Genomic DNA, 19,209 nt, shown 5'->3' with positions numbered 1-19,209 from the left:
TTTGACGAATATTAAAGTCCCAATCATTTATTACTACTGTTAATTAAGAAATAAACTTTGCTTAATGTAGCTTTGTTATTTAGTGAAGCCTAAAAAGGTTCCTAATTAAGATATTGGGACCGTGCGCGACGACAACGCCACGTGACAGGTGACCATTATGGACAATATTGTCGCCGCTGTCAAGCGAGAAGTAAGTAAACATTGTGAAAAAATTAATGAAACCTTGTGTTATTTTACTATATTAGACAATTTTGGACGTTGGTGGTTACAACATTATCGCCAATAACATTAAAATTGTTGTTTTCAGTGAGAAATTAACAAACTGGTGACTAAAACGGGGTTTCGTGCCATCACTCACGAAATCATTTTCCAACCTGAGACGATGAATAAAGGCAAGAAATTGGTGCTAGCTGGGCATTTTCTAGAGATTGAAGACATTATTCCACCATTTGTACCTATGTGCAATAAAGTATAAATAAATCATTGGCTTTTGAAATTGTTGATCAGTTCACTGCTATGCTATGTCATTTTCATAGGCTAACTATAGGTATCATAAATATCATTTACAGGGTACAGGGTTTACAATAGTAAAATAAAAACAAACTAGCTATTATAACTTTTAATTATAGTATACATTACAAAAACTTGTTTCATTTACTTGAAAATATTGGAGGTTTAGCAGATATCACATCAAATATGTAATCATCAATGCGATGAAATAAGCTCTCAGGAATTTTATTTAAAATGTGATAAGCCTTCAGCGGATGGACTACTTCTACTTCTATTGTTCTCGTGCTCCTTCGTCCCATTGAAACCTCGATATTTACGCATTTTCGTCAATCCGTTTCGATTTGTACACAGGAGCACACATAAGGAAACAAATAAAATGATTTTGGAACATAACTGGGATTGGCTTCCACGTCGGCTTTTCTACCTCCAATAAAATTTGCACTATAAATTCACCATAAATTCAATTCAATACTTGTATCAAATGATTACGCACTTTTAAGTAAAACTTCAGAGGTTAGATGACAACTTTCTTCTTACGGCAATTATCCACTTAAACGGTGGTTTAGTTTCCACCACGGTCTTGGAAATTGCTAGAATTTAGTCGCTATTTTTCTTGGAGTTATTACAGTTCACCATAACAAATCTTACTAGGCCCATATTAAATTTATCTCAAAAACGATATGAAAATGTTTACTGCAATATGGATTTGACAGCGTAAGTCAGCGACTAAGATGTAATTTTTTTCCGTAGTGAGCGCTGTGATCGTTTTAGCTACCCCCTCCACCCGCTTTGCACCCTGCCAATCGCATAAAATTAAAGGTGTTTATTAATTAAGCATTCTTGGAAGGTAATATTTTGAATAAACAATTACGTGTTATTATCACTTTTAAGTGTGTTTGTGTAGTTTTTACTTATAAATTCGCATGATTTTAATAATATTTTTATTTGTATAAAATACGTAGGTATTCGTATATTTGTTTGAATAATAACTATAATAAGGTTTAACCTTGTGTCTACATTTTGTCCTACCCAGAGGACACAAACTACTGTTATGTTTGTATACACTGGAATATAAATAGATCAAATTAAAAATACATGTAGGCATTAGAAGCACGAAATAGGGTTTAAAAAAAAAAACATTGATACTTAATACCCTTAGACGTAGAACTTGTTCAGTGTGTGTGTTTTTTTTTTTCAGTTCTTTATTTAGGTGTTTCGATTTATACGAGTCTATTATGTCCCTAGTCCTTATGCTGAGCAAAGACCTCGCTCCCCCTTTCCACAGTCATGTCCCGATCTTGACCATTTCGCAAACTTATCAAAGGCATCAAGGTCATCTCGCTAACGCCGCCTTCGAGGTTTGCCACGACCGCGGGTCCGATTTTAAGGGACCATTCCTTTATTAGGGAGAATAAAATGGTCACCATAAAAATCAACCACCATTTCTAGACTTCGTATTTGTTTTCTGTTGTTTAATAAAAACTAAAGAGGAATTTGGCGTTTAACACAACGTCCTATCGTCGTACTCCTCCTTTCGTGGAACGCTTTGTACTGAACTTTTTATTTCAAGTAACGTGAAGCCTATTATTTAATTATTATGGTCTACAAGTTCTACTGCTTTATTGAAATTCTGTGAAAATATCTGAAATTCGCTAACCTGGAAACAGTTTATATGCGAATAGTGCGTTCGCAATAACTTATCTCTGGTAGTAATTAACTTAAATGCGGTTGTACTCACGTTATTACGTTACGTCACGTGTTACGTTTGCGGAGTTTAGCCGTCGCGTGAACTCCTATATGCCTGAAGAGGGGCCTCCGAATTGGCCCGAAACATGTCGCAGCAATAGCGATATAATAACGTGAGTACAACCGTATTTAAGTTAATTATTTGAATATGTCTCACGAAAGTTTAACGTGTATTATCTCTGCGTGCGTAGCCGAATGACACAAACGCTCACGAAACGAAACGCTCGTAGTTATCTACCTCTATCGATCTTGCGTATTGGTGTGACAGAGCCAGACTACCTTTCGCGGCGTTTCGTTTTCGTTTCGCGTCGTAGAAATGCCATTCGGCTACGGGGCCTGGTAGTTTTAATAGAGTACATAATTGGCCGGAACTCATATTTAAAAAATGCTGAAAAGCCGGAATCCACTGAGCTTTGTTGTACCTAAGTTGGTAGCTTTCTATACGGTAGGGTAATGTAACTGAACGAAAAGCAAACTTAAAAGCGTTAATGTTAAACTCACTTTTTTACTATGGGACCAGATCATGGATTGGCTGTTACTTACATTTTGGTCGATGTTTTGGTTGAAATTTCTTTAAGAGCTTTAATTTTTTCCCGTTTTTAGGGTTCCGTACCTCAAAAAGGAAAAACGGAACCTTTATAGAATCACTCTCCGAAACTACCAAACCGATTAACTTGAAATTTGGCACACTTATGTAAACCTGTGACCCAAAGACGGACATTTAAATTAAGAAAATTCAATTATAGGGGCCACTTTTGGGGGGTAAAAGTGAAAATTAAAAATCAAAGTTTCTAGAACTATATTGTGTTACATATCAAATGAAAGAGCTCTTTATAAGTATTTCAGAAATATATTTTTAATAATTTTTAGTGAAGTAATTTAAGAAAATAGGCAAAAAATGACTATTCCCCCCCTTATCAATAATTTACAACAATAAATTGCTCTGATAATTAGGTTAGATTAAGATCATAATATATATGTAATGAACTATTCATAAGAGCTTGTAACTAGGCCTACATGAATAAAGATATTTTGAATTGAATTGAATTGAATATCTCCGAAACTACTAAGCGTAAAATTTTCAAAAAATACACGAGATAGTTTTCAATCTATAGATTACAGGAAAACCTATTAGAAATCTACAGTAAAGCGTAAGTCGGACTTAAAAGAAAAAAACTCAAATTACGAATTTCACTCACTGCCGCTGCAAGGAGTTACCTACCAAATATCTTGAAATTGTGTGAGCGCATTTGAATATTATATTATATTAAACTCATTTCTGTTTCGTTTTGTTCAAAATATCGATTATTCGCAAAAATGACTTAAGTTCCTACTAAAAAGGAGGCGCTTAAGCCCTTCTTGTATTTCAGTGTTGGTTTTGGTCCCACAGTAAACGTTGGTAAGTGTGACCTATATACACCGTGTTTCACTTAACACTAAAAACCTGAAAACCGTTTGTTCAGAATCGAGAGTAGAATCGATTGAGCTATATCTTGATGGGGGTAATTGTTATATATTGAACTTAGTAATTCATTAATAAACTATATTTATTCAATATGAGCGAGTTACATGACAACTGTGTATAAAAAACAATTGAGTTCGATGACAGTTGACATCGTTCAGGAAAGTCTAGAACCATAGACCCAAGAGAAGAGTTCCGTTCCTCACACTCTCCTCCACTTATTTTAGTAAATTAACTAGTTAAACCAAATTAACAAATCCTCCTACTCAAACTAAACTAACATAAATCTTCAAACTCATTAGAACAGCTTAAGATCTGATTTATGTGACGTTTCCACTTAAACCCTTCTACATCTACCACATAGGTAGTTCCTGGTATTGACTCCTCTATAACTAGCCCTTGAACCCACGGCCTGCTGTCCTTCCTGTAGTCTTTAACCATTACTTTCTGACCTATTACAAAGCTGATATCCCTTCTCCCTTGGTCCCTTTTTTCCACTCTCTCCTGCACCACTTCTGACAGAGGAGGGGGGCGCAATAAACTAAATCTATTTCTTACTTCTCGGTTTAACATTAGGCGAGCAGGTGATATTCCTGTAGTGCGTTGTGGTGTACTTCTATAAGTAGTCAAACATAAACAGATTGATAGAAGATCGTAAATCTAGTCCACTCTCTTTAATTTTAGTTTTTATTATTATCGTATGGCTTTATTAAACAAAGGATTTACAGAAAAATTAAGGTTACATGCATGTTTAAATCTATAATTTTACATCTAAGTTAGATTTTAGTAATAGCGGACTTAAAAGTTTCCACAAATCGCTCAGCTGCACCGTTCGTCGCTGGATGATACGGCGGTGAAAATGTATGCTTAATGTTGCCATTACTACAAAAGTCTTTAAAATTCTGACTGGTGAATGTAGGACCATTGTCTGTCACCAAATGAACTGGATATCCAAAACGAGAAAATACACTTTCAAATACCTCTATTGTACGAGAGCTAGTAATATTAGTCATTTCATATATCTCTGGCCATTTAGAATAACTGTCTACTATCACCAGAAACATTTTATTATAAAATGGGCCCAGGAAATCAGCATGAATTCTGTACCACACTGAAGGGGGAACAGGCCACGGTTTCTGTGTTTTCGAAGGCGTTTTACTATTTTGCAAACAAGTTATACATTTTTTGGGAATGTTTTCTATTTCTGAGTCAAGGTTCGGCCACCAAAAATATGAGCGTGCAATTTCTTTCATTCTAATGATTCCAAAATGACTTTTATGCAATTCAACCAAAACCGATTCTCGAACAGTGTGAGGTATTAATATTCGATATCCCCAAAATAAGCAACCCCTGTCCATAGTTAACTCATTCCTTCTGCTATAAAATGGTAACACTTCTTTATCTATCATGATCCTAATTTGCCACTGATCTTGACTTGTGATGCTTCAGATACTGGGCTTGCAGTAGTATTATCCAATAGTGGATGAGAGGTTAGACTTCAGTGAAGACTCTACAGTGGATCAATTACGGAAATTATTGAGTGATCACTTCAAAAATAAAGGAAAAAAACAACAAAAAGTGCATACCTTAACAATGACCGCGTTAGGCGAATTAAAACCATTTGACGGAGAAAAGTGGGAGGTGTTTGAGCAACAGTTCGAATGTTTTATCTTAGTTAATGATATAACTGAAGAAAACAAAGTGCCTTTATTAATTACCAAATTAACGGCCAAAGTGTTCGAAACACTGACTTATTTATGTTCACCAAAACAACCAAAGGATTTAACTTATAAAGAACTAGTAAAGAGACTTCAAGACAAATATGTCAAGACTTTATCAACAACACTGGAAAGAGCCGAATTTCGGAAAAGAAATCAGTTGCCAAAGGAAAAAATTCAGGATTATGCCCTTGAGCTGAGAAAGCTGGCTGGAAAATGCAACTTTAAAGATGCCGAAGATCAAATTAAAGAAAAGTTCAGGAAAGTCTAGAACCATAGACCCAAGAGAAGAGTTCCGTTCCTCACAGTAATATTTTTATTTAAATTAGTATGATTAGTTATTTTTTACGTGCCTATTCTATTGTATTCGTAATACAACATTGTGTATATCGCATTGCTAGAGGTTATTTACCTTTTTCAGTATTTAGGGGTATTAATACTGGCTGGTTACTTGGGCGATTATTTTTTCCGCTACGAGTTTGACGTTGTTTGTCAGTTTAATCTTAATGTTTATCATAAGTCATAACAAATTGAACTCGTACCTAATTACAACCTTGTCATGCTGAATATTGGTTTTAAATTTGCTTACTGCGATTACCTGTCCAATTTGAAGTTTACTGTGACAAAGATTTAAAGTGTTTTACAATGACATCTTAGCTGTCTATTGGTAAACCTTATGTCGTTGCAGTAAAACGTACACAAATAAATAGTTTTATGGTTTATGATGGTAGTTAGCAATTATTTTATTGAGTGTAGAGCTAAAAGTCAAGTAGAGCTGTACAGAAATCTAAAAATTCAATTTAAAAAAAAAAGTAACCATCAGATTAAAAGATGAATACTCTAGATGAGTTTAAAAAAATAAAAATCTGTTGGGGTGTCTGAGGTTTTGAGTGATACCGGAAACACGTTGTATAGACATTGATGGTTTGAGCGTTTTATCTTCGTTCAGTTTCATACTATAAGAACTACGATCAATTATAATACCAACCAGCGGCTGAGTGAAGTTGATCTTTTCCTGGCATCTCCGCGAATGGTGTGCGAGGCATGCCGCGTAGGCGATGGCGTGAGGAATGTAACTTTGCTCCACCACACCCGCGAACAACACCGTCGCCATTGGTCCTGCAGACAAGTATTAGATTTTTGAAACTTAATAATATCATCCCTAATAATTACTTATAGCAAATATATGTAATTTCGTATAGACGGATAAAGTCTAAGAAAAAAACGTACCTCAAAGCCATAGAGAAAAAGGTACGGTGGCCTAGATGGCGTTACACCTTTGGAGAACGCTCGGCTAGATGGCTCTACTATTAATATTTGACATTTTAACACATATCAAGCTAACAATATGGGCCAAATTGTCAAAACCGAGGTTCAAAAGTTTTAAGCTTGTGTCGAGAGAGGGCAGTATTTGCACTGTGATTACACTTTTTACTTTGACAGTAACTCTCTATAATACTCGATCCTCTTTGCTTATAGTCATAACACGGGCAAAGGCAACATCCGCTCGGAGTATCTACCCCTACCATTAAAGTGTGAAAAGGGTATCTATACGTATTCCGGTCCGGTCAAAGGTCCGGAATACCCTATCGTTTCCGTGATCGGAAAAGACATAGTCATAATAACTTAAGTATTAAATTAAATGGAGTGCCATTTCCTGATTACTGCTACCTTTTGTTTACTCTTTTCGTTTGTACGAGATAGATAATATTTAAAAAGAGAATTAATCTAAATACGAAAACTTCAAACAAAATTCACAATCCCAAAATAGCAAAACTGTCCTAAAGAGGTTCATGTTACATAAACCACAAGCTTTTGCCCGCCAGCGGGCATTTTTCGTGACCCTCTATATTTTTCCTGCTAAGTACCTACTCACAATTCTCGCAAATAGTTATGAAAGAACAATATCATCACATAAAGGAAACCTTTTGCGAAAGTCCAATCTAACTTACATAAACGAAGCTGATTAAATTTAATATGTACGAGTAAAAGGCTGAAATAAAATTTCCTGAGCCTACTCGTACAATTTTATTTACCTACTCATTGTTAAAGTTTACAATGTTTCTTAAGTAAGCCGCAAACTTTTAATGGATCGCCATCTCCTCGTGTACCCCAGATTTTTCCGTACATTACCGTTCAAATAACAGGATATTGCTATTGTAATGCTTTACCAAATCGCGTTCAAGCTTACGTTCCTTTATTTTTTAACACCGCTGTTAAGACATACTTTACATAATAAGTACAACGGCTTTTGAACATTAAGATAGACTGATCGAGATCACTAATCTCACTATTACGTTTAGCTCTGCTAACTTAGCCACAGCAGCCGCCACAGGACAAGACACAAGGCAAGCTACCTCATCCATTGTCAGCTTTATTATGTTTTTTTTTTCTAAGCAATAAATATAAAGTGGAAAAATACTGGATGGAATGGCATGAAGATCCAGGGGCAGTGAGTTCAAGTCTCAACCAAAACAGTCAATTTTCCACTTTTTAATTTATTCTAAGCTTAATTAAATTTGTTTTGTTCGTTAAGCCTTCCCTGAAGGCTTGTGTAACATTTATTTATTAAGTTATTAACGCAGACTAAATAATTCCCAAACAAAAGTAGTCGAAGCGTGTCGGAACTTGATAATTGACACGTGCAAAATAAGTACTTAAGTAATTAATTAATGCTAGTAATTTTATGCTAGTGTTGCAGAATGTAGTTTGTATACCTATGTATAAGACTAGCAACATTAATATTCATGGTTTCCATGGTAACATATGTACAATTTCTTCTTGGACAATACATCATTTGTCTCACACGTATTTCTGATTTTTTATTCATTTAAAATACTTTTTAGGACCCTAGGACATTGTTTCTTTCTTTAACATGGTCCTTCAGCCGTGGAACAAGTAAGTGTTTTATTAAAATCAGTGCGTCAATTTGAGCGAATTCCATCAAGCAAAATTTCTGTTCGTCTCGTTCGGCGCAGCAGATTTTGAAGGTGCCGCCATTGTGCCGCGCCAGCAACGTTCCACGAGCCGGCAGCAACGCGTTCTATAAACGCATCTCCGAATTTACTGCGCTGCGCGCTGCGCTGCGAGCCATATTGCGCGCGCGTGGAAAGGAGCGACAGAAACAAAGAAGTAACGTTTGGGTTTGAATGTACTTGTCAATTATTTTGTTTCAGAAAATTTGGTGAAAAAATATAGTGAATTTAGCTTGTTGTGTGTGTGCACGTTAAAAGGTTATGCATGGTGTGGTGTTTTAAAACATGGAGAAATCCGAAGAAGAGCGTCGTGCGCTTGTAGCGCGCCGGGGCACTAAAAAAGCAGCGCTAACGAGGATTAAAAACAAAATGGACTCGACCTACGTCAATGACATCGAGATGTTGAAATTGATGATAGAGAGGGCCCAGGAGGCATTCGATGGCTATGAGCAGCTCACACTGGATGTAGGAGACCAGGAGGATCCCGAACCCATCGAAACCACATACTTCGAGTGTGTCGCCGCGATGCGAAATCGCATCGTAGAGTTGTCTGGACCTGGACCCACCTCTTCAGACGCTAGATCGGTAGCGCCAGCGACGCCTCACGTATATTCTAAATTAAAATTACCTAATATAGAGATGCAAACTTTCTCAGGTAAATACACCGATTATAGACCTTTTATTGAAATGTTCAATGCCCTTATTCATAATAATGAAGGTTTTGACAGTGTGCAAAAGCTTTTTTACTTACGAAGCTTCCTAAAAGCTGAAGCATTTGATTTAATCAAAAACCTACCTGTCATAGGTCAAAGTTATGCCGAAGCTTTAAGAATTTTAGCAGATAGGTACGATAATAAATTTAGAATCATCAATGAACATATAAATGCATTGTTTGAGTTGCCTATGCTATCAAAATCGAGTCATAGTGCCTTGCGCTCACTGATTTCTGTAACTAAACAGCATTTAGCTGCACTAAAGAACCTAGGTGAGGCTATAGAGAAATGGGACAGCATTCTCATTTGTCTGTTAACTAAAAAACTTGACCCAATATCCAACCATGAGTATCATTTACGCAGGGATTCTTTGATGCAACCATCCTTAAGTGACTTTTTGAAATTTCTAGAAAGTCGGGCACTTGCCCTAGAGAACAGTGAGGGACGGGGTGATACAGCAAGCGGTGCTGCGAGTAAGGTAGCTGTAGCTAAGGCAGCTTCATCATCGTTTGTCACTACTAAACCATCCCAGGACTGCCTATACTGTGGTAAGCAACATAAATTAATGCCCTAAAATATAAATGCCATAAAAAAATGCCCTAAGTTTTCTCTAGCTCCAATATCTGAGCGACTTGAGTTTGTTAAGGAAACAAAGCTTTGCAAAACATGCCTTAACACTCACCCAGGAAAGTGCAAATTTCATTTTAAGTGTAAGGAGTGCAAGGAAAACCACAATTCATTGCTGCATGTGAATGAAGAGAAGCCATCAGTGTCGTTGGCTAACGTTAATAATGAGCCACTGGTGTTGTTGCCAACGGTTAAAGTCAAGGTGATTTCCAAAAGCAGGAGCGACAGAAAATAACAAAAAGGCTTGAAATCAATAGCTTCTTAAATATATATACTACATTTTTATTAGCTTCTTGCATAGTTGCATTACACAGCTTTATATTTGAGTGAAAGTTTGAAATACCATCTGAAAAGAATGTTGGGCTGACATGTTTTAACATATGAATTATTATACACACTACTTGTCAAAATTGAAGGGTCATTGGCTGCCCATTTATGCAAAGTAAAACTACCTTTAGCAAGTAATTCTATCAATTGGTTTTGTGTGTCAAAATGCATTGCTTCTTCAAGCCTTTTTGTTATTTTCTGTCGGCGGAGTATGTTGCAGAATGTAGTTTGTATACCTATGTATAAGACTAGCAACATTAATATTCATGGTTTCCATGGTAACATATGTACAATTTCTTCTTGGACAATACATCATTCGTCTCACACGTATTTCTGATTTTTTATTCATTTAATAGTTATTTGTTATACAAGGGGGCAAAGTTGTATTTTAACGCCGAGTGTGGAATTGAAAAACGAGCAAGTGAAAGGATTCTATAGTTGAACCACGAGCGAAGCGAGTGGTTCGAGAATAGAATCCTGAACTTGCGAGTTTTTTAACACACGAGAAGTAAAATACATTTGCACCCGAGTGTAACACAAAACTTTTCCCCTCACTACAGCGAGGAAACTACAACGCAAAAAAATGCGTTTATAACTGTTTCCAGTAGTTCCACAGGTGGTAAATCATCTTTATTACTAGATTCACCTACTTTTGTCAATTTTAAACCAGTTAATTTGACTTTATTCAAGGTCAAATTACTTTACCCACTAGTGGATAAAATGCGTTTTTACCCGCTGATATTAAAGGACAAAACACGTGTTTCCGAGCTAGTGAGGGGAAAAATACTTTTTAGGACCCTAGGACATTGTTTCTTTCTTTAACAGCTAGTAGCCAATGAACGAAATGAATGAAATGAATGATGAGTAGCCAATGAATGAATGAATGATGGTTAGAACTGTGACCAAACAAACAGTTTACAAATTGTAAAATTTTAGAAAAAATCATAATTGAAATAATATTATGCGTAATGAATTGTATTTAATGTAAAACAAAATGAAATGAACAAACACGAAACGAAATACCACGATATAAAGTATACTCGGAATAACTTATCTACGAAATAAAAGTCTACGGTTTGATTTTACTTGTATCGATTATTCTACGATATGAACTGTCGATGAAATGAAATTATTTGAAACGTTGTCTTCGAAATAAGATTCGAACAAGTGTCTGTCGGCGATTCAAGGGTAAACCGCTTAGGTCACGAAAGAAGGATGGGAAGAATTTAAGAACTTAAGAAAAATGAATGGGACAATCCAAAACAGTGTACAATTGTACATCGTTACATGATTCACATGCATTAATAGATGCTCCTTTCCCGAGTTGTGTCGAATATTGTACTTATATAAATATTGTATTTAGAAAAGTAGAAAATATTAGAGCTGCTTTTAATATTGGTTCGGTTTGTATAGCAATTACAACAAAACAAGTGTTTTACTTTAAGAGGATACGGTAGCGAATATGCTAAAATGGAAAGGAGCCCCCCTTTCAACTTGGGAATTTTAGTTAAATATACAAGTGTTATTAACTAGATTTATCTAAAACAAATTGTCCATTAAGAACAACTCAGTCAAAAGATATTTCAGAAATATCTTTAAAATCGAGGTTCCGAGGTTTTGCAGCGCAGCGGCAGCGTGCACGGAGTCCGGTGACCTGGTCCCATACCGCACAGGAACGTAAAACCACCAGATTCTTCTGATACATTTTTTGTGTGCTAGGACATTCTAAAGCTAGATTAGGAATTACCTAAGGCGTAAACTGGCACGTCTTCTCCTCCATGCGTGGCCCACTGCCGCGGCGCAGCGGCAGCGTGCACGGAGTCAGGTGACGTGATAGTCCCGTTGGCCGGGACGGGGCGAGGCTCTGCGTGACCTGGCCCCGTCCCGTACAGCAGTGTTGTGTAGCGTAGGCCATCGATGTCGGATACCATGGTATCCGCACCTGTATACAAGAATAGATAAACTTAGAACAAGCTAAGCTGGAATCGATTTTGATAATCCCGGCTGTGCGAGGGTTATGCAAACGTCATAATTTCATAAAAATTGACATTTAAATTAGCATTTGCTCCGGCGAGGCAATCATAATCACTGCCAGCTTGAAAGCTGGCAGTGATGCCCTCCGCAACCGATTTATCTAATATTGTTTATAGGTACCATAGAGGAATAAGTAAGGGAAGAATTGTAATTCTATACATCAGTAAATGCGAGTTATTTGTATAGGCATAGTTAAGTGACATCTAGCAACAATCACGCGTCAATCACGCATCAAATAGCGTGAATTATCAGTACCAGGCCCCGTAGCCGAATGGCATTTCTCCGACGCCAAACGAAAGCGATACGCCGCTGGCTCTGTCGCGCCAATACGCAAGCGCGATAGAGATAGATATCTACTAGCGCTTCGTTTCGTGAGCGTTTCGTGAGCGATTGTGCCATTCGGCTAGCCACCCTGTACTCGATACTATATGTCACAGTGTCTTCTCTGCCAAAAATTTAATATTAGAACAGTTTACAACTTGTATTACAATCAGAAGGAATTGAAAACAGAATACTGATTAATACTATTGTAATATTAGCTAAAAATTGGTTTTCGTTCGTCGCGACATCTATTGACAAGTAACAGTATTGATAATTTACGCTAGTTGATGCGTGATGTCGCTAGATGTCACTTAACTGTGCCTATACAAATAACTCGCATTTACTGATGCATAGAGTTACAACTCTTCCCTTACTTATTCCTCTTTGATAGGTACTAATGAAATAAAACTATGGAAACGGATTATATCGCGTATTTGTCTAAAGCAAAGTGCCGCTACGAATCGTACCGTCGATTCGAACCCATGACCGCGGCTTAGCAGGCAGGGTTACTAACCACTAGGCCAGAGCGGTCGTCATAAAGAAGTTTGATGAAACAAGAGTAATACAATCATTTAAATCATCAATCATTTCTGTGTTTAACTTGGTTTAACTTTCAAGGTTTATTATAAATAAAGAATTTGTTTTATTTACGCGAGTATTTATGTATGTTTTTTTTTCGGTTTATTCAAAACATCACATTTTTTCATTCTACGCTTTGGAACTTGACTATGAAGTAGGTTGTTATATTGTGCCGGCGTTCATAGGCTGCGGTGACCACCAGACACGCCGTTTCCTTGTTTGCCAAATTGCCACCTTAACAGATGCTTCATTTGTAATTTAAATTTAAGCAATTCTTGTACTTTCACAGTTGGATTCAACTAGTTTTCAAAACTAGTTTACAGTTTAGGTAGAAGGGAGTCTCTGGAGATGGGCCTTATCCAAGTGATGTTTATTTAATTTTCTGTAATCAAAAATGTTTATACGAACGGTTTGTATGTATATTTTGTGATCCTTTTCGGTGTTATCAGATAACAAAACCATTGCACATATTCTATCACCTGGGTTTATACACCCTAAAAACAAAAATAAAAATAATTACTGAACACATGTGTGACAGCCTTTACCACTTCCCAATGTTATTTGTTTTAACATGTGCCGTCAATCACTTGACACTAACTTGAATATTATTTTTAAGGGTCTCTCACACTAATTAATTCATTTATTATGTATGAAAACGATGATTTTTTTTGCGAATTTAACTAAAAGTGGTTCCTGATAACGAACGACATGTCGAATTTAACGGAAAACAAAAAAACAGGGTGTATAAGCATGTGATAAAAATATTTGCGAGTGCATTGCCGCTCCGATATATTTGACAGTGACTGGACTATCTCTTTCCGCACATTTTACTGCATAAGCACGATGTGAGAAAAATCAAGCTTACCCAAAACAGGATGGCCGCGAGGCGTGGCCTGGCCACCGAAGGTCATCACGTGTCCGTGATCAGCGGTGACCACGATCAGGGTCTCAGCTGGGTTGACTCGCTCCAATGCGGCCAGCAACGCCGTTTCCATCTCGAGCGTTTCGTCCAACGCTCTGTATGGGTTGTTGTAATGGTGTGCGTGGTCTATCCGTCCACCTGGTAAAGGGAAAGACATATTATTATAAGGATGGGGTTTACCCTTGAATCGCCGACAGACACTTGTTCGAATATTATTTCAAAGACGTTTCAAATAACTTCATTTCATCGACAGTTCATATCGTAGAACAATCGACATGACATAAGTAAAATCAAACCGTAGACTTTTATTTCGCAGATATTTTATTCCGAGTATATATTTATATCGTGGTATTTCATTAAGTGTTTTTTTTTTCATTTAATTTTGTTTTACATTAAATACAATTCATTATGCATAATATTAGTTCAATTATGATTTTTTCTAAAATTTTACAATTTGTAAACTGCTTGTTTGGTCACAGTTCTAACCTAACCTAAACCCACTCGGTAAGCCCTCTGTTTCTGTGTGATCACAGTTCTAACCTAACCTAAACCTACTCTTAAGCTGGTCATTTCTGTGTGTGGTCACAGTTCTAACCTAACCTAAACCTACTTTAAAAGCCGTTCATCGTTTTGTAGCATCGCAGTTCTAACCTAACCTAAACCTACTCTAATATTTTAGGATTTAAGCCAATGGTCATAGTTTAATTATGGACGTAAGTGATGTGCCACGATAAAATCGTCAATTTGAAGTTTCATAGAATAGAGACATCTATAAATTCTATAAATTTGCCGTACAAATGAAAAAGTTTTGTAACAATACGTCGAATAAATGAATTGCGATGTTTTGTAGTTCTGCTGTTTGAAGTACTTTGAAATGAATCAGCGATGAAGAAATATTCGTTGAATAATATTTATATTAACTAAGAAAATTTCATATTAATAGTAGTTGAAACAAAATTACTCCAAACAATTTTACTCGAACTGAACTTTCGATGATTTGTTGCCGATGAAATGATATTCGATGAAAAGTTTGTCGGCGAAACAAGGAAGGTAAGGTACGGATGGGTAAGGATGGTACTTCGAGGAAACGTTCGGGCCTGGACCTGGACCAATCATGTTATTAATCATGTTACATAAATTCACGCCTGTATTCCCAAAAGAGGTAGGCAGAGTTCAAGACACTGCTCAACTTTTAATGGCACTCTTAGCAGTTAGGTATTAATAAGTTGAAAGAAAACGAAATTGTGATATTGCTGTGACAGGTTGGCCAGCCCATCATCGCCCACTCCACAATGGAACCCGACTTCTACGAAACCCACGGCAGGAACTGGGACGTAATGTTTATCAGTCATTTTCTATTTCGAATCTTGGAAGTAAGTACATACCTAGAGTGATTTCCACAACGTCTAACAGTCGCGACTCGCGACTAGATTGTTGGAACGAAACCAACTGAAATAATCCCTAATTGTGATCAAATTGTGCTTGACTTGAATTGAATATACCTAACGACTTGAACGTAACTTTTAAAACCTGTTTCATTCTAAAATCTTACCGGTGGTCGAAATTGTTTTTAGCAATATCGCCAGTAGGTATTAAGAACATCCGGCAAATCTTTTTTTAAACAATTGAAATTACATGACAGTTGGGCGAGAACTATTCAGGGTGTAATTTGCATAACCGTAAATATTTAAGAGATATCATGTAGGCGATACTGGGCCCAAAACGTAAAAACATTGCGGCCTTGTAAAAAATAATTCAAAAGCGTATCTCGTTTAATCTCATAAATCACAACTTTTTGACTATTAGGTACAACAAAATAAAGTAAATACTAAAAATTTGCTGGTATTCTCAGAAAAAAAAACAGAAGTATCGAAATTAAGACGGCTGCAAGAATTAAAATTTTAATCAATATTATAGTTTCGCAGCGGGTATTTAATTAAGCCTCAATTATGCCACTTCTTTCACAGAAAATTCTATGTTTTATACAAGTTACAAGTAAAACTAATTATTTAAAAAATAGGAAGCAACATACATTTACAAAAGCGGAACTGTGCGAACAGTTGTGATGAAACGTTGAATTGGATGACACTGGTTCAAAACTGCGCAACCATTTTTCTCTCCGAGCGGATTTCTGCAGCAAGTGCTTTGCGTGATTGGACAATCTAGTCGAGTTTGTGCGATTTAGCTGCAGAGGCAATCATTTCAAAAGTTTCTGCTTTGTTATCAAAAATTTCTCCGCAGTTGTGAGCACATTGATGAGCTGCTCAATTATTTGTACAGGCGTGGATGTCAATATTTTCCATAAGTATTTAAGTAATTTTTTTTTGTTAGTGACTGAAAATAAGCGGTCTAGCTGAATTGAGCATTTTACTACACAAACGCCTGTAATTTTATATAAGTAAGTGGTTAAGAAATCTATTTTTATTATATTTTATTAGTATGTTGGTCAATCTATTACATTTTATGATACCTATATGCTCATAAACTATCAAAACTGTCTACGCTTTTTCCAGAAACACTCCCAGAAAATTTCGTCAAAATAGTTTCAGCCGTTTCCAAGATCCCATAAATATAGAAATACTAGCGTTTGCCCGCGGCTTCGCTCGCGTTAGAAAGAGATAAAAGTAGCTTATGTCACTTTCCATTTCTTCAACTATCTCCACTTAAAAAATCACGACAATTCGTTGCTCCGTTTTGCCGTGAAGGACGGACAAACAAACAGACACACACACTTTCCCATTTATAATATTAGTATGGATACGTGGATAACAAGGTATACGATAAGTTGCTAGTTTTCCACTAAAACGTGGTTAGATTATCCCACGTGTTCTAACGTAAGTAGATTATAGTATTTTATGCAACTGGTGGTTAAAAGAGGTCAAAAAAGGTGAGTGGCGTGGGTAACAATTCGAGGCGAAGCCGAAAATTGTTAATAAAGACGCCACGAGCATTTTTTGACTCAGTTAAACACCGTTGCATACAATACTTTTTCTACGACCAAGCACTTATTTTGAAAGAAAATTATAAATTCAACAAATACCTACTTTCAGTCATCTTAGTTATCTAGGTGGACCGCCTACCATTTTGAATATGCAGTTTGAGTGCAAACATGAAAATAAAACTGTCTATGGTATGGTTCTTTGAAGCCTGGCCACTAAGACGAATCGAGCCGAGTTGAATCGAGTTCTATACATTTGAATGCGATTCGACGCGTCGCCGATGAACGCAGCAGAAAACGAAGGAGTCTCGACTCTGCGAATTGGTTTGTTAAGTTGGTAGCAATGTATTTACTGAACTGTAAAACAGCTATATCGTGCGACTGCTACTAAATGTTTTCAGGGTATAGACTAGATAGACTTGTCCTGACATCTTTTATGTAGGGTTTTAAAGTTCTATGCACGACCTTGTAACTCACGAATAACAGTACGGGAGTAGAAAAATGTTTTAAAAATCTGAGGTTAAAATAAAAATAAGACACGTGCTTGCTAACTGATATTTTGTATTAGAGATGTTACTTGTAGAACCTGTAATGGTTCAGCATTTTCCAAACGAGCGAACTTTCGAAACTTACAAACGAACGTAGTTGAGCTTCGAGACGTCTAGAATATTGAATAGACATTTATCTAAAGCTCTGCGGCAAGGATCTTATTTTTATACGCATTCTCCTTACACTTGTACAATTTCTATAATTCAAATTGACGTACATGATTATGTATAATAATATAAATAAACTTAGGGAATAAGTTTCGTCAAATCAAATCCAAAGTAAATACAGCCAAAATAAGAAATATTAAAGCTAGTAAAATTCACATTTTAGTACATATTTATCGAGTTATGTGAAAGTTAGTATACGTACTCTTACCAAATACGTACTCTTCAAATCAGTTTCAGAAATATATTTCATTCACATCACTTGACAGTAATCCTTTCAATATTTCCAATAACGTACCTTCAATAAGCAAGAAGAAACCCTTGTCGTTCTTCAGTAATATGGAGAGGGCCGCTCGGGTCATATCGGAGAGGGAAGGGTCGTCAGCTTTCACTGCCGACCCGTCGGCCGAACCTTCCTCCGTGTCCGTCACACCGCCCCGCTCCGCGTTGAATTCCATGTGCGAATATTCAAATAAACCTGTAAAGAATGCAGCTTTAGCACAGGGAAAATTAAAACGCGAATTTTCGGAGGAAAACGTCCGCTCTAAGTAATTTGTTCCGCTAAAACGCTTTCGTATAAAGCAAACAACCTGCGAGTGTGGTAAGTGAGCTTGAGCTTCACCTAGACGTAATTTAGATGTGAATGAGGTTTACAAAGTTAGCGTTTAAATAGTTGGTTTTACTAAAGTCGCCGTCAATAGAATTTGTGAACTATGTAAACAAACCTTGTAGTCAAAATGTCTTTAATTTCCATTCTAGCTCATCGGATACTGGCTAAGTCCATGTGTTATTTCATCAATCCATATCACATTATGATCCTCAAACTTAAAAATAATAAAATTGTTCTAGAATATTGATATTTTATAGAATGGTTTGTTTACATTGTTGACAATTTATATTGACGGCGATTTTAGTTTTACATTTATTAGTTTTAAACTAAATAAACGAAAATTAATCGTATGAAAGTATATTAATAGATGAGTGTCTTTTCAAAAGCACTTATTTATATAAGTCAACAAGGTTTATTTCTCTAGGAAGACATAGATAAAAATAACCTCTGTTGACTTATAGAAATAAGTCCTTTTGAAAAGACACTCCTCAATAATTTAAGAGGGCATTCAATGAAAACGTCGTAATAATGTAAAATTGATAGTTTTAGTCGGCAAAATGCTACACTTTCCGTCATCTAAAAGACTTATTAAGTTCAGGATTCGATTAAGACATCTTCTTAACTTACATGTTGTGAGACTGGATTTTTAAAAACTAACTCACTTAATTAATTATGATTTTTTTTCTGGTGCATGTTTAGGAAAACCCGCGAAAAGTGCTGACTTAGTCCGTCTAATTTGTAAAATTTGGATAGTTTTGAATGCTTCAAGTGGTAAATTTGTATTATGTATATCCTGTACTACAATCTTTTGAGACTACTTCTTTGTTATAAGGCTTTAGAATAGAGTAAATGAGGATATGATGAATCCAATTTGTTTCAGAAATCACCTCAGATTAAGTGTCAATTTCTTCGAAAACTTACGTGTTTTTGAAGTAGTTTTAATATAAAAATAATCTGCAACGCTTATTTAAACAGATTTTATGCAAAAGTTTTCTATTAATTGCAATTTAATAT

General features: G+C 36.1%; 1 protein-coding gene across 1 annotated transcript in view; it reads right to left on the bottom strand.

The window, feature by feature from the left end:
- LOC125229423 (alkaline phosphatase-like) overlaps positions 1-19,209 on the bottom strand; it is a 209,872-nt gene that overhangs the window by 4,034 nt on the left and 186,629 nt on the right. The window contains exons 9-12 of the mRNA XM_048134251.1: positions 17,884-18,063; positions 13,878-14,072; positions 11,826-12,020; positions 6,425-6,555 (exon numbers count right to left, since the gene is read on the bottom strand). Coding sequence (XP_047990208.1) covers positions 6,425-6,555; positions 11,826-12,020; positions 13,878-14,072; positions 17,884-18,063 — 701 coding nt within the window. The remainder of the gene's footprint in view (positions 1-6,424; positions 6,556-11,825; positions 12,021-13,877; positions 14,073-17,883; positions 18,064-19,209) is intronic.

This window comes from Leguminivora glycinivorella, chromosome 9 (genome assembly GCF_023078275.1).
Source record: "Leguminivora glycinivorella isolate SPB_JAAS2020 chromosome 9, LegGlyc_1.1, whole genome shotgun sequence".
Taxonomy (NCBI): domain Eukaryota; kingdom Metazoa; phylum Arthropoda; class Insecta; order Lepidoptera; family Tortricidae; genus Leguminivora; species Leguminivora glycinivorella.
Note: the sequence above shows the minus strand (reverse complement) of the source record. Positions and strands in the feature narration are given on the sequence as shown.